Source organism: Hypomesus transpacificus, chromosome 18, assembly GCF_021917145.1.
Source record: "Hypomesus transpacificus isolate Combined female chromosome 18, fHypTra1, whole genome shotgun sequence".
Lineage (NCBI taxonomy): Eukaryota > Metazoa > Chordata > Actinopteri > Osmeriformes > Osmeridae > Hypomesus > Hypomesus transpacificus.
The window spans coordinates 12,556,164-12,571,526 of NC_061077.1; the positions used below are offsets into that span (position 1 = coordinate 12,556,164).

The 15,363-nt window shown below is 51.9% G+C and overlaps 1 protein-coding gene across 2 annotated transcripts; it reads left to right on the forward strand.

Moving 5' to 3' along the window:
* Window positions 1–47: 47 nt before the first annotated feature.
* On the forward strand, window positions 48–15,149 carry fignl2 (fidgetin like 2). Of its 2 annotated transcripts, XM_047039640.1 has the most exons (3): window positions 48–211; window positions 645–786; window positions 11,050–15,149. In XM_047039640.1, the coding sequence occupies exons 2-3, from the start codon at window positions 762–764 to the stop codon at window positions 13,101–13,103; spliced, it is 2,079 nt and encodes a 692-aa protein (XP_046895596.1). In that variant the 5' UTR covers window positions 48–211; window positions 645–761; the 3' UTR covers window positions 13,104–15,149. The 2 variants fall into 2 exon arrangements, with proteins under 2 accessions (XP_046895596.1, XP_046895597.1); XM_047039641.1 differs by lacking the exon at window positions 48–211 and having other exon boundaries at window positions 223–786.
* Window positions 15,150–15,363: the final 214 nt, after the last annotated feature.

Genomic DNA, 15,363 nt, shown 5'->3' on the forward strand with positions numbered 1-15,363 from the left:
TCTTGTGACCCCCCCCCCCCCCCCCCCCCCCCCCCCCGCCTTTCACAAACATCCTTCTATTTTATCAAGTTGACAACACAACAATTAATACATTAAATAAATATATGTTTTGGGGTCACTCAATCTTCAGTTTTGTTTCTTAATTTTGCAGATGTTATGTGGTGGCTCTCGTGAGAATGCAGTCTTTACTGCCCCAGCGCACATAGCCCTGGTATGCACGGTGATTTTTGTAAGGCAGATTTAAAAAGCATTCTTTAGAGACTGGACACAGGCAGACAATCAGCTTAATGCCTGTGTGCCTGCCTTTAATGAATACCTCTGTGTGTGTCAATTTGGATGACTGTGTGCCTGCGTGTGTGTCTTTTCGTGTGTGTGTGTGTGTGCATGTGTGTGTGTGTGCATGTGTGTGTATGTGTGTGTGTGTGTTATTGTTAGGTTTGCAGGCTTCCTCCTGGGTTTCTCAGTAATTCTGTCATTGGAGGGAATTCTTCCAGTTTTGTGTGTTTAGTTTGGTCCTGGTCTGTGAGTATGTGTGAAAGGGTTAGTTGACAAGTGTGTGTGTTTGTCCAGACATTGTTCAGCCTGTAACTGGTTCTCCCCCTCTCCCTCTCTCTCTCCCCCCCCCCCCCACCCCCCCCTTTCAGGGCTTGCTCTTGTAGAATGTCAATGCGAACACATGCCAGTGATGGACTACAGGTGGACAGACACTAACCTGGCTATTACTGAACCACTCAACTCCTAACTGAGACCAGCTCCACAGAATGCTGAGTCCCATTGTCCCCTATAGTAAGTACAGTAACATTGCATTTACTCACTCTCATCTACCTGCCAAATTCCACAGCCCCCCTCTGTGCTAGTCTGGACTTTGACAAAATCAATGGGTCCCTGTACATAGGAGCACACTCTGTACCTTTTTTTATCAGACAAATCCACTGTTAAGTTCCTTGTTCAGGAGTCGTCGCCCCCCCCCCCCCCCCCCCCCCCCCCCCCCCCCCCCGACGCACACACACAAATACCCCATGTGCATTTGGATATAGAAAACCTCAGTTCCAGTTCTGGACCTTGACCAGCATGGAGGAGAGGGAGGGAGGGAAATATACCAGAGCAGAGGAGCAGAGTTTGGCTGCAGTGATGTCTTTAGCAGCAGCAGCTCGTCCTTCTCCTGGTTTCAGGATTCAACCCCCTCCCCCCCCTCCCCACCACCACCACCACCACTATCACCCCTCCACCCCTACACCCTCCACCAGCAACACCCTTCGATGCTGACCTAATAACTGACGTGTCCAGTTTCAGCCCCACCCCCACAAGTATTCATTCATGTCCAGTGGTCTGCCTCTCCAAAACACCATTGTGCAGCCGCCAGCATGGGGCTGGCCTCCCCCAGCCTCAGCCTCCAGCCCCCCCTCTCCTCCCGGCTCTTTATCTCGCCTCAAAGGAGGTTTATTGGCATGACAGTTACAAGAATGGAGGGAGAAATCAAACAGGACACTCAATTTAAAAAGTATTACTTTATAATGAATGGATTAAATCCCCCCTTTTTGGCGTCTCTGAGATGGATTGAGGAGGCCATTGCTTGTGGTGCGTGTGGGAGGATAAGGATTTAAACTGGAAAAACGCTCCGATTAGAACAGGCACACGTTCTTCTGACTTCCGAAACAAGCGATTGTCTGTTAATGACTGATTTCGTTGCATTTGAGCGTTTGTGGACGAACAGCTTGTTTTAGCAGGGCAACGTAGTCCACAGCCATGTATTCCATCGAGGGTCCAAAACATTAGCCAACAAATAATCGATAAATTGTCATGAAGCAAAAGATGTTCTGCATGGTGATGTGCCTTTTGAGGCCTGCAGGAAGTGCGTAACAGTAAGTGCCATGCGCTCCTTGTATAGCCTGGCAGTCCAGTCTGGCCCACTGGCCTCTCCACTGCTGGGGTATACGTGCGGCTCCAGACTCCAAGAATGTCTCAAACGACCTGTGGAATAGTTAGCATGCCTTCAGATCCCTGCACACGGCTCTCCCCAGCCTGGACTCATCCATCACACCCAATATTGGCCTTTGTCTCAACTTTCCAGAGTCTTCTTTACGAGTGTACGATACTGGCTTTATTGTACTGTACAGGCTGATGTCATTGACAGAGCAGCTCTGTTCCACTGGGCTGAGACTGGTGGGACCATTAGGAACAGGCTGTCTAGTGTGTCTCTGGTAGGGCAGGAGGAGAGTCAGACTGGGAGTTCGTCACCCTGTGTACTCTCTGAGGCTGTGAAGTGCATACACACACACACATTCACACACACACAGACACACACACACACACACACACAGACACACACAGACACACACACACACACCCACACACACAGACACACACATACACACACACACACATACACACACGCGCACACACACACACACACAGATTCTGAGAGTCTCCTCTGTCTTCAGCTGACACACCTGGCCGCATTCTTTCATTTGTGTTTCTTGATTCTGGCCAGAACTCCGCCAGACAGACACCAAGCAAAGAGGGCCTGAGTGTCCATGTGAACAGTCTCACCTCCATGTTGGAATTCTCTTTGTGGGGAAACGGGAGCGTTCCTGCTCTGTGTGACTTCGGACTCCCACTACAGGCATGTCAGTCGTGTTTGTGTTGGATAAATGACCGCTGCACGTGAAAACGCAGCTCCAAACTCACACACACACAAACACTATCCTTTCCCTATAGATGGCCGGGCCCAAATCTTCCATTCACCTTCCCAGTGCGTGCCCCCCCCCCCCCCCCCCCCCCCGCCCCACACACCCAGAGTGTCTGGCCCCTGGTTGCTGTATCTTCTCCATCCAGGGGACCTCAAGCTGGGGCCGTGCGGCCAGGGCCGGACCTGGAAGAAACCTGAGAGAGATTCCGGGGGCCATAGATACTCCTGGAGGGATTTGGCCCAAAGAATCTGTAATCTGCACTTCAAACGCACTCCTAAATCAGTCCCAGGCCGGCAACCCAGGAGTGCCCTAACTCTTGTTGCTTGGGGGCCCCGCTGTTGGAGCGATACCTTTTTCTTTTGAAACCCCCGCACACACACACACATACACACATGCATACATATACACACAGTCGGTGCAACCCCCAGCTCCAAAGCCCTTTTCTAACTTTCACTCACCCTTCTCTGTCTCTCTCTCTCTCTCCCTCCCTCTCTCTCTCTCTCTCTCTCTCTCTCTCTCTCTCTCTCTCTCTCTCCCTCTCTCTCTCTCTCTCTCCTCTCTCTCTCTCTCTCTCTCTCTCATTCTCTCACACACATAAACACTGTTGACGTCACTTTTGGGAAAAACTCTCTCCTTGCGCACGTACTTTGTTTCTCAGTCCTACCCCCCCTCTCCCCGCCTCACTTTCTTCACCCCCCCTCCCCAGTCCTCCACACACCCTCCTTCCCACCCCTTTCTCTCTCAGTGAATGGCTTGTGAGGGTCCAGACTTGAATCATGAGGCAGTTTGCATATAATAAGTGGAGGGGCCCATTTTGCCTCCTGGAGCAGGATGTGTCTCTATTATATCTATCGCTTCCAGTGAAAGGGCTGGTGTGAGTGTGGTGTGGCAGGGGCAGGGGCTGGGGCTGGGGCTGGGGCTGGGGCTGGGGCAGGGGCTGGGGCAGGGGCTGGAGTCCTTGTGTAAACACAGAGCCTGCTGAAGTGCCTGGGTGAATAAGAGCAGGGATCATTAGTGAGGGGTGTGAATGGGCTCTAATTAGCCCCTGGGTGCGATGTCCAGTGTGCGCGTGTGTGTGCATGTGTGTGTGCGTGCGTGCGTTTGCGTGCGCGTGTGCGTGTGAAGAGGTTAGAGACATGCGGCCCCTGTGTCTCCATAGGTCCCTCCCAGCGTTCGTGAGCTCATTAAGGTGACCTCAGCTTCCAATAAGGGCCCAATTAAGGAGCAGTATGGTAACAGGGCGGCGAGGTTCCTTTGGATGGCTGGACTTCACAGGGGTCCTGAGGCAGCAGAATCCGGACCAACCGATGAGAAGCACAGAGGCTTCACCTCTGCAGAGCATGAAGAAACGACCGCACTCGAGAACACTCCTGTTATCGCTGTGCCGTCCACCGTTTGTTATAGCTCACATCCCATAAAAAAACTGTTATTCACAGTGAAGCTGTGTGTGTGTGTGTGTGTGTGTGTGTGTGTGTGTGCGTGCCAAGAGAAAACATCCAATCCCAGAGCTGTCCATGTGGTCAGAGGGCCAGAGTGTAATCTAGGAGATGGACCAAGGGATTTGGAGGAGCGGAGGGGGACGTGCTGCATGAAACAGAGGGAGGAAGGGGGTGGGGGTGTGTGTGGGGCGGGGTGGAGGCAGAGATTGGAAGGAAGAGAGCCAAAAAGGGTAAAATAGAGGAAAGACTTGGCGATGAGAGACAGATGGAGGGGGCGACTGGTCATCTCAGAGCCTCAGGACAGCTGTTCTTTGATATATTAGTGGACACAATGACTTAACGTCAGCCTGCAGTGAGAAAATAGGGCCCCTGTTTTCCTTAAAGGGAAAGCGTGCATTTGTGTGTGTGTGTAAGGGGGGGGGGTCAGCCTTGCCTGGCCTGGGCTCCTGCCATTTGCGGACGTGCGCTCGAGAGCTCGGGGGATGGTGGAGCCGTTTCTAAAATTATGAGCAAGGAGGGATGCATCCAGATTTTTCCGCCTGCTCCAGTCTTTCGTTCCAGAGGGTGTGCTCATCAAAGGAAGGTTGTGATTGTGGTTAGCGATTGTTTGCATGTTTGCCATTGAATCAAACTTAAACGGAAGACCATTACTGTAAGCAGTCACCTCAATGCTACACACAAAACCACTCCAAATATTTGAAGAACTGAAACAGTCAACTGAAACAGTTGAAGACATTGAAGTCCATTAATATTTCCACCCCACTTCTCCCTGTGCAACTGCCCGCTGCCAGAATGATTTAGCTGTATATAGCAGCAGCACAGCCCTGTTTGCAGGGTGGACTCCAGAGCCGGAACACAGGATCCTGCCCTCACTCTGAAACATGGAGGAGCGCTGAACCTGACAACCAGCCCTCTGGACTGGTGTGTGTGTGTGTGTTGGTGGTGGGTGTGGGAGAGAGAGAGAGACAGGGGGTTAAAGAGACAGAGGGAGAAAGAGAGAGAGACAGGGGGTTAGAGAGACTGAGGGAGGGATGGAGAGAGAGAGAGACAGGGGGTTGGAGAGACAGAGGGAGGGAGAGAAGGAGAGGAGAGCTGCAGCATGTCTCCTCAATGCCACAGCAGGAGTGGTCGTGGTTCCTCCAGGGAGCCGGTCTGTAAGAACGAGCAGCAGCTCCTGTTTGCATGCTGGGCAGCAGCTCCTGGCTGCGTGCTGGGCAGCAGGTGTGAGGACGCCCCTGTGAGCCCCCCACACGCTTCTGTTATTACATATTTTTAGAGCCACGGGAGAAGGATCAGAAGAGAGAAGGAGAACGGCGGAGGGAGAAAGAGATTGTGTTTCCTTTGATTGATAGCAACCCTGTGACTAACACCCAGATTTATAATAATTTTCTTTTGCGGTACCCAATTATGCACGGTTGATAAATTATGACCCCCCCCCGGCTAGTCCAGTGTGGGCATTATGTCCAGCTAATGGATGTTTTGGGGTCTCATGAAATCCCCCTGACTCCCACTGTGCCCTCGGGGGGGTCATCTTCTGTGCTGCCTCCAAGCCCTCAGGGTTTCTGCAGACCCTTTGTACACCTCATCTACTGTACATATCCCCAGAATATCAGCTCCGAGCCGAACACAAGCTGATTGTGTGTTCCCACTGAGTTGAATTGGCTGAACTTACCCCTCAGTGTAAACACCACCCACCGCTGCTATTGTAGATGGAGCTTTTCGGTGGCGTAGCTGCACGGTGGTTATTGAAGTGGTTGTTGCTTTCATGCTCAGAGGGTCTCAGGGTTTGAACCCCAGTGTGGGGAGGATCGGAGGGAAGCTGTAGTGACTGGCATGGTGACGCGGGATAGTGACACCAGTACTGAGTAGGGCTGACCAGATATGATTTTTTTTTTATCGGGTCAGTTAAAAGAATAAGTGATCTCTATAAACAGAATGTTGCATTTGATTGTACGTTCCACATTGTCTTAGACGGCAGAGAATGTGGTGGTGTAGTGAGTTTGGTGTTTTTATGAGTCACTGTTCCACACACAGAAGCAGATCTCACCATGATGAGAATCGGCTATTTGATATTTGATAAAATATATATTTATATATATATATATACTTGAAGGTTTCAGCTTCCTCATAAGAAAATATTAACCAACTTCCACATGTCAGTTAAGTCATCAAGCATGTGTACTAAAACACTTAGTCCACCCACTATGCTCATGTATGAACCTATCTGAGTCTGAGCTACTCAGAATGCTTGTGTTGAGCTGCAATGAGCTGAGCCTCATTTGGCCTCCCTCACAGAACCTTGTTAAACAGCCCGGGCTGACATGAGGTGCTGCATGCGCCAGTGCATTAATGACCTCCTGTTTGCTGAATACTTATCATACACATCCGCTTCTTCTGCAACCTGGAGACACGTTTGTGATTCATCAGCACAAAATAGTCCCTGTCACACTGGTGTGCACGATCTCTCTTTTTAAATCACCTGTCCTCTCGGTCATCAAGTTATAATGCAGAACCATGGCATGTAGAACTACATAGTTATCAGCACTTTGTTATATTAGTGTGAAAGAAAGCTATAGTGCGTCTGGGTATCCAGAAATATCAGAGGTGTTCTCATTTGGCACGTTTGGATCTACTCACTCTATAAATGTTATTTGCCTGATGGGCCATCTAAGGTCAACACGACCACCGTTTGGAAATCGCACTGAGAGATACCTTCAGCATTTGATCAGTTTGACTTTGAATGAGAGCAAAATGGTTGGAACGGAAGGGTTTTAAACTCCACGCTATTCCATCAAAACGCAACCCCCCTCTGGGTGATCACCAGGAAGTCAGGCTGAGTATATAACAGCAGAAGCCACTTAGCCAAGTCACTACGGTAACTTAGAAACCCACGGCAAACAGCATCAGGCCCCAATGAGAAAGGAGCTGAATGGACCCAACCAGGATATGATCCGGTTAGGATGGCTTGGCGTTGGTTCCTATCCTGCACAGCTGGGTGGAGCAGGTGGAGGGGGTTTACAGGGTCGGCTGGGATGGGGTGTGTTCCTGAGGACTGCCCTTAGGACCCAGAGCTTTCCTGTTGACAAGCTGGCTCGCGGAGGAAGGGAAAGGGACGGGAGTGAGATAGAGCCCTCTGGGGAGAGCTGTGAAGCAGGGCCGGGGGCCGCCCAGAACAGCGGAGCGTCCAGTAGTAGATGCCCTCCAGGGCTAGTCTTGCCTGCCGGGCTCACATTGTGGCTCCCTCCAGGCCTCACCTGTATCCCAGAAACTCGCTTGTCCCACCCCGCCGACGCAAGCTGAAACCCCTTTCTTTTCCCTCGAAAACCCCCCCCTAAATCTCATTGTGACGTCGGGAAGCAGGAAATAGCAGTGGGACGCAGAGATAACCGACAGACCTTCACTTCAGATGACTTAACCCTCCTCCTCCCCTGTTTCCCTGAGTAAAGCAGAACTTGGTGGAGCAGGCCTCGCAGAGCGGGTCCCTAAAAGGAAAAGCTCATGTCTGTCGAGGAGGGCCCGGCCACTGTCTTCATCACGCACTCCTACAAAAGGATACAGCTCACACAGGTTCCTCGATAAATCCCAGGCCAGCACAAAGGCTGTCAGTGGACTGCCGCTGAATAGATTCATAAGATTTCCATAATTAGGCAGCCCGCGGACAATGGGATCCTTCAGGCTTTGTCTCAGGGCCAACAGGATTGTTTTCTAGGCGCGGACGTCTGCTAGCCCTGCTGCCTGTCCACCACAATACCCCCAACAGGCAGCAGGGAGGACGGAGTAGCAAACATCTGTCTCTCCTGGGGCTCCGAACACACACACAAGCACACACGCATGCACACTTGCATGCAGACAAGCTTCTTATCAAGCCGTACTGAAAAGGGCACAGGCTGGATGGGTTTCCTTTCCTCAAACAATAATCACAATGCAGAGTCATCTTTAGAATCAGGGCACATTTGTATACCCGTTAGAAGGGAGATATGTTTGCGTGAATATGATTCCAATCTACTAGAGACACCCACAGGACAGAATTATCTTTCGGACTGGTATATAAAATAGGTATGTGAGATCTTCCACCTTACATAAATGTTATTTGTGAGGTTTTATTGCATAATCCTCCATTATAATGAAAATTATAGTTGTCTTCGCGGCTAACGAGTTTGATAAAGCCTGGAGGAACATTCACATTTCCTGATTCTAATCTTAATGTCCTCCCAGTGCCTAGCGCCAAATTAATCTGTGGAACTGGTCCAATTTCAACAGAAGTGTAGATTAGAGTTAGTGCAGATTATCATGGAGATGTTGCCTTCAAAACCCCCAATCCCACTGAGGGCAAGATCTAATTAAAGCAAGGGGCTAAACCGGAGAGCAATCCTGCCACGTTCATCATGGGTGACTGACCAGCAGTGCCGGGCATGGTCAGATAGGGACGTGACAGGGCTGGGTCCTTAAGGCCTCTTGTCGCTTCTGAGGAGAAAATAGTGTGATTGGATTCTTGGTTTCTCCCCTGATTGCGCTAAAAAGATGGCCGAGCCTGTCCCTCTGCTCGCTCCAGCTGCAGCTCGTCTCGGCGGCAGTGACAGAGAGGAAGAAAATAAGTGGTGTGTGTGTGTGTGTGTGGTGGGGGGGGGGGGGGGGGGGGGGGGGGCATCGTCTGCTGGTTCTGTGGTGTGCTGTTTCCATGATAGAGTGGACAGTCGTTAGCCCGCCTCGCTGAGTCCTCTAATGTCTGCCCCGGTCCGCCCCGGAGAGGACGGAACGCCTGCTGTCCACTCCTTCCTCTCCCTCCCTCCCTCCCTCCCTCCCTCCCTCCCTCCCTCCCTCCCTCCCTCCCTCCCTCCCTCCCTCCCCCTCCTTCCTCTCCCTCCCTCCCCTCGCTGCATGGTTTTATGAGCTCCCCTGGGCTCTCATCCATCTCTGTCACACACAGGCCCCATTATTGGCCCGCTCACAAACTGGCCCTGCAGATGGGAACGGCCTGCAGGACGTATACTGTTTCCGCAGCCTGGACAATGACCTCTGAGTCAAACCGCACCCCCAAAAAAATACGTGTCAGCTGGGTGAGGAGGAGCCGACTGTCTCCTGCACGTTCGTGAAAACAAAATGAACAACGACAACAAAAAACCCGCAGAAAGCGAGGCCTACACAGACCCGTGGCCTGTTCCTGGGGAGAGGGGGAATGCTGTGTGCGATGCTTAGACGACTTTAACTGGTTTGGACATTGGGAACTTAAGGCAGTGGATTTGAATATGAAGGACCTGATAATCCAATGGCCATCTGGTCTTCTGGTCGGATCGGACTGAATAAACAGCAGACGTAATCTGAAGACACACACACACACACTGTGGAGGTTTTCCAGGCAGGGGGAAGAGAGAGAGGCCAGATTTGAGAGGGTAAAGCACAAGGAGAGTGTTATAAACCGGCTGTGCTGGATATTGAAGTTTGATTTAAATGGCAATAAGAATCCTGTCTCCACACACCCAGACAGAGGTATGAATAATAAATGGCAGCGCCTCTAAAGAGCGGTAATGAAGCCTGGTGCTTTATTCCACTTTTTACCTCTCTATTTTCTGCCAGTGGAAGCCTTCACCCCAGAGCTACATCATGACAGCTCAATAATGCCAAGCTATGCCTGGAATGTCAAGCTAACGCCTAGGCTAGAAGTACCTGAGTCTTAAGGACAGAGCGATTGCCATTGGTAGTGTCACATAACTTTGTTCTCTTGACAGTTGGCCCCTGTGCAATTCTCCTACAACCAATGGTAGAAAGGCAAACTCAAAATGTTGTTGGTCGTGTTTCAATGAGCAATACAGCGTTGGTTGACTTGCCATCTGTTTCGGAATGTGCTTAAGATTTGGATGAGCAATCCTAAAGAATAACAAAGGCCGAATAAATAATCAACCGTAGGATGAAACTAACGAGAGAAAAAGCACAGGAGAGGGGAAAAGGAAAGGTGTGTGTGTGGGTGGGGGGGGGGGGGGGGGGGGTAGACATGGAAAGAAAAGTGACTGTTTCCCTCCATTAGCGCTAGCTGCCGTTAGCGCAGCCTTGCGTCCGCTGTGCTGCGCGGGGAGCAGGCCTGCATGATTAATCAGGACCCAGAGTGTTGGTGGTGTCAGACAGAGGAGAGGGCATTCCACTCTCCCAATGTTCCATGGGAGGCTGCCCGATGAATAGCACACTCTCTCCTGCTCCCCACCCCCCTCAACAAAAAACAAAAATCTCCCTACCACTGTCCATTCACCCCTCCCTCCCTCCCTCCTGCCCGTCCTCCCCCTTCCCCCTCTCCAGCCCCCTGTCCAGCCGGCCACTGGGCCTTTTTGACGTGCTGTGGATGGTGGGAGGGAAGGGGGGACGGGTGGTGGTGGTGGCTGAATAAGGCATTCAGAGAAACATGCGCGAGGAGAGATAACAATGGCTCCTCTGGGAGACCTGCAGATGCTGCGCGGTTGCAGGGAAATTGTACTTATCACACACACACAGAGCGCAGGGCTGGGAAACGGCCGATTCAATTCCTGCAACCGAACCCCCCCCCCCCGCCCTCCCCTTCTCTATTTCACTCCCTCTGCCCCTCACTTTTCTGTTTCCCTCCCTCCCTCTCAGCCCCCCTCTCTCTGAGTAACTGGAGCTCCTTCTGCTCCCAGGGATGATGGTAATAATAAAAAACGATTCCAAACGAGAAAGCCCTCTCTCCCTCTCGCCCCGTCTGTCTGGAGACAGGAGGGGCCGTGGCCCATGTGGCGTGTCAGAGAAGAGGAGAAGCACATGAGAGAAGGGACGGAGAGACGGCCACCGCTTCATCCTCGTTCAGACCGTTCATCCCCCTCCCACCAGCCAGCCTGGCTCGTTAGGTGCCTTGACGACGATGCGAGCGCTAGCCTTTGTGTTGATCTAACCGGTGTATGTGTGTGTCTCTCCTGTAGGCCTATTGAAGATGCACTGGAACCCGGAGCATGCCCAGCCCCTCAGCCAGTGGCCCGAGCAGCACTTGGACGTGTCCTCCACCACCTCCTCCCCGGCCCACAAGTCCGAGCTGTATGCCGGGCGCGGCCGCGGCAGCCACGCTTGGGCCAACGACGACATCTCGGCCCTCACCGCCTCCAACCTGCTGAAGCGATACGCCGAGAAGTACTCGGGCCTGCTGGATTCCTCCTACGAGCGCCCGCCGCCTCTGAGCGCCGGCTACGCCGAGGGACCCGGGGCGTTCGCCGGCCTCAACGGCCCCAAGACGGAGCTGGAGCCCTGGCCGCTGACTCACGGCTCTGAGGGGGGGTACCCCCTGGTGGCCCCCGGGGGCCACGACAGCCTGTCAGGCCCCAAGGCTGGGGCTGCCAGTGCAGGGCCCCAGGGGGCGAGTAGCGTGTCAGTGATCAACAGTAACCTCTCAGACTCTGGCTACAGTGGCAGCAGTTCCTGCAACGGCTCCCACTCGGGCGAATACCCGCCCAGCTACAATGGCTCCTACCTCTCGTCTGGCTACTGTCCCCAGCCCAGCGCAGCCCTTCCCCCGGCCTCGCTCCACGCGCTCCAGCCCCCATCCACCCTGGTGCCGAGCTACTCACCCTCCAACCCGGTCTACAACTACCCCCACAGCAGCTACCCCCACCAGGCCAGTCTGACCCCAAGCTTTGGTCACCCGTCATCAGGTTACCTGCCTTCGGGCCTGGCCGCCCCCACCCCCTTGCCCTCGCGGCCCACTGCGGTGGGGGGCAGCTATAGCTACCAGAATGCTATCCTAGGGGGGTCCGAGTCTGGGGGTCCGCTCAAGAGGAAGGCCTTTGAGATGACGCTTGAGGACGAGGAGGAGGGGGACGGCTCACGCTACAGGAAGTACGGCTACGACCCCATGAAGACCGGAGGAGAGTCGCCCTACAGCTTGGCCGACAAAGGCGAGTGTCGGGGAAACGGCTTCAGCGGAGGCGGCACAGACTCTCAGGCCTTCAAGCCCAGCAAACCCTCCCCTCAGCCTCTGGTTTCTCCTCCCTACGGGGTGGCCGGGGAGTACAGCCCCCCCACGGGCCTGACAGGGGAGAACGGAGGGGAGGAGCAGGGGTTCTCCCTGCGGCACCGCTCCCACGCCCACAAGCGGCCCTCTCTGTGCAGCCAGGCCGGGGAAGCCCTGAAGAGCCCCGACCCTCGTGTGCTGGACCTGGTGGACGGGGAGCTGCTGGACTGCAGCCCTGCCCTGCTGTGGGGGGAGCTGGTGGGCCTCACCCACGTCAAGGCGGCCCTGGAGGAGGACCTGCTGTGGCCCGTGCTCCGGCCCAGCCCCGGGCTGCGCCCACCCAGAACCGTCCTGCTGTTTGGCCCCCAGGGAGGGGGGAAGACCACCCTGACCCGCTCCCTGGCTTCCCAGCTGGGGGCCTCCTTCTACCGGGTGAGTGGCGCCATGCTGGCCTCCAAGTGGAAGGCGGAGGCAGAGCAGATCCTGGGGGCGCTGCTGCAGGTGGCGGGGGCGCGGCAGCCCTCGGTGGTCCTCATCAGCGAGGTGGAGGCCATGGAGAAGGAGGGGCTGAGACCCGTGCTGCTGGCCGCCCTGGAGAAGGCCCAGCTGGGCTCGGCGGGGCTGCTCCTCGTGGTGTGTGCCACGGGCCGGCCAGACATGCTGCAGGAAGCCGTGCATCGGAGCTTCGCCAAGCGCTACCACGTGGGGCTGCCCGACCCGGCCATGCGCAGACAGGTGCTGCTGCAGACGCTGGCGCCGCAGGGCTGCAGCCTGAGCGAGAGGGAGCTGAGCGCGGTGCTGCAGCGCTGCGAGGGCTTCTCCGTGTGGGAGCTGCTGCAGCTGTGTCAGCAGGCGCTGGCCTCCGCCTCCACCTCGGCCTCCGCCTCCTCGGGGCCCATGCACGGCCTCCCCACGCCCAGCAACCCCCCAGCTTTCAAAGACTTTGAGAATGCCTTCTGCAAGGTGCGCACAAACACCCCTCCAAAAGAGCTGGACACTTGCATGGAGTGGAGCAAAGTGTATAGCCACTGAGGAGGCAGCCAGCCACTGTAGGGAAACGTTCATCTGGTCCCTGCTCTGACCTGACAAGCCTTGGGAATGTCAATATCTTTCTCTGTTGTTGTTTTTTTCTTTCTTCATTACCTATTATGCAGCCAAAAGAGTTAGGTTTAGAGGGAAATAAAAGCTCAATCATTTGAGTGCTGACACGCAAATATATATTAGTTATGCCAGGTGAAGAATGCCATGGTATGCTGTTTCATTTGCTCTAAATATACATATACTTTATTTCTCCCAAAGAACAGAATGATGAATAGGCCTTCGTGGGTGGGTCATTGTTACATTTTTCCAATCAAATGGGAAAAAAATAGACATTTAGTCAGAAGCTCTCAAAGATCCTGATTAACCCTTGGTCCAGGACAAAATCAGTTATTTGTTGCAAGATGAAGTGGTCCAAGATTCTGGATAATCAGGGTTCGGGAAATCCCCACCTTTGACTGCTACTCAGGATTGTATTTATCGCCAGAACGCTGCGGTGGTATTGTAGAGTTTATTTAGTCTTTCATCTCCATCGATCATTTGACAAGCATAAAAAGGGGCTTAGGATTCTATTTCAGCAACCACCATCTTGTTTTGACCAAAAAACGCAGAACAATGCAGTTTCAATTTCCATTATTTTAGGGGAAGCCATGTTTTTGGTCTCTCCTATGATGAATTGAGAAAATAATCTTTTTAGCTTCTCGCCAAAATCACGACATGACAATTGGTATAACGTATTGTCTTTATATTTAAATAATCAAATGGACAGCTTATGAACTGTATTATTCATTTAAACTGGTCTTTTAGTGTGCACTTTGACAAAGCACAGGTGTTTTCTTCTCTTGCTAGTAGCTACAGTATTATTTACCGTCCTCTTACTGAATGTCTTTCCAGAACAGAAACAAAGCATTCATCCTTACTGATTTTAGAAAGAACATATTAGCTGATAAATGTGGTTCAACCTCACAAGCATCACATATGAATAAAAAGTACCATAATATATTGTTGAAACCCTTCTACATACACACACACTATATATATACACACACGTGTATATATAGTATTGATAGTTTGCCACGCATTCCACCTTCAAATCAATTTACCTGAGAAATGTGTATCCTGCCCTTAGTCAATAACCACAGCTTCCCTAAAATCATTTGTCTTCTTGTTCACCTACTCCTTTTATTTCTTAATATGTGTAGTCTTGTTAAAATGCTCAGGAAGAATTTCTTTACCTCAGAAATAATAAAGAAAGAATGTATGTAATTTTAGGGTGTTAGTAGTGAGAGAGAGAGTTGTGCAGAGCAGGGAGGAAGAGAGACCTGACACAGTTCTGCTTACCCACTGCAGCTTGGCTTTACCTCGGGAGAGAAACTTGAAAATGCTACAAGAGTAACATTGAATGTAATTCAGGTATTTCAAAGGATATTTGATGCCATAAATCCATGTTTTTATTATATATGAATATATAAATACATTTTTTCTTATCCTTATTCTTTATTATTATGTAGATTTGTTTTTGGTGGAATGATGGTTGTCTTCATGAAATGTTATGTAGAACACAGAAAATATTCCTTTTTTGTTGGACAAACTGTTTACTGATCCCCCAAAGTGTTTACAGAATCTATACATGCTTACATGCTATGAATATATTGGGATGAACACATGGTCTTTGTTTAAAGATGTAAATAAAACTTGCCCAAGCATTAATGTGCGCTCAATTAAGTTACCTGAGCACAGAAAATAGTGATCTCATATTTGAAAACAACAGACTAAACCTAATGATTAATCACATGGAGTTGGCAGCTAATCATGTCTAAAGACTGATACAGTTAATCACACATTCAAATACCCTACGGACATTCTGTGGCTTTACCTACCATCCACAGGGAACAGCTCCGTTTAACAAGCTGGAAAAATGCGGTCACTCGACCGCCAGGTACTGAGGTCATGCTTATTTGACTGTTGCCATGGTCATGTGGAGGGCAGCACATATGATGCAATGTTCCTACCCCCGTCCCCTCCAACCCCCAACCAACACCCCCCCCCCCCCCCACAACCCCCCTTCCCTGTCTCTTGGTCCCTAACCCAATCTCATTACAGAAGACCCCCCCCCCCCCAGATGCTGAGTTTCAATGGCCATGTGGCTGCCCCCCCCCCCCTCCCTATGCAGATCATTTAGAGTGGTTGCAACCTGATTGATGTCCAGCAACCCAATAGCACCCTTCTACCTCTACGGTACAGCTGCTGGCTT

Bases quoted from the DNA above. Each gene is read 5' to 3' on its own strand.
- fignl2 (XM_047039640.1), top strand. From the start codon at position 762: ATGCTGAGTCCCATTGTCCCCTATA. The intron at 787-11,049 runs GTAAGTACAGTA...TCTCTCCTGTAG, and splicing joins GAGTCCCATTGTCCCCTATA to GCCTATTGAAGATGCACTGG.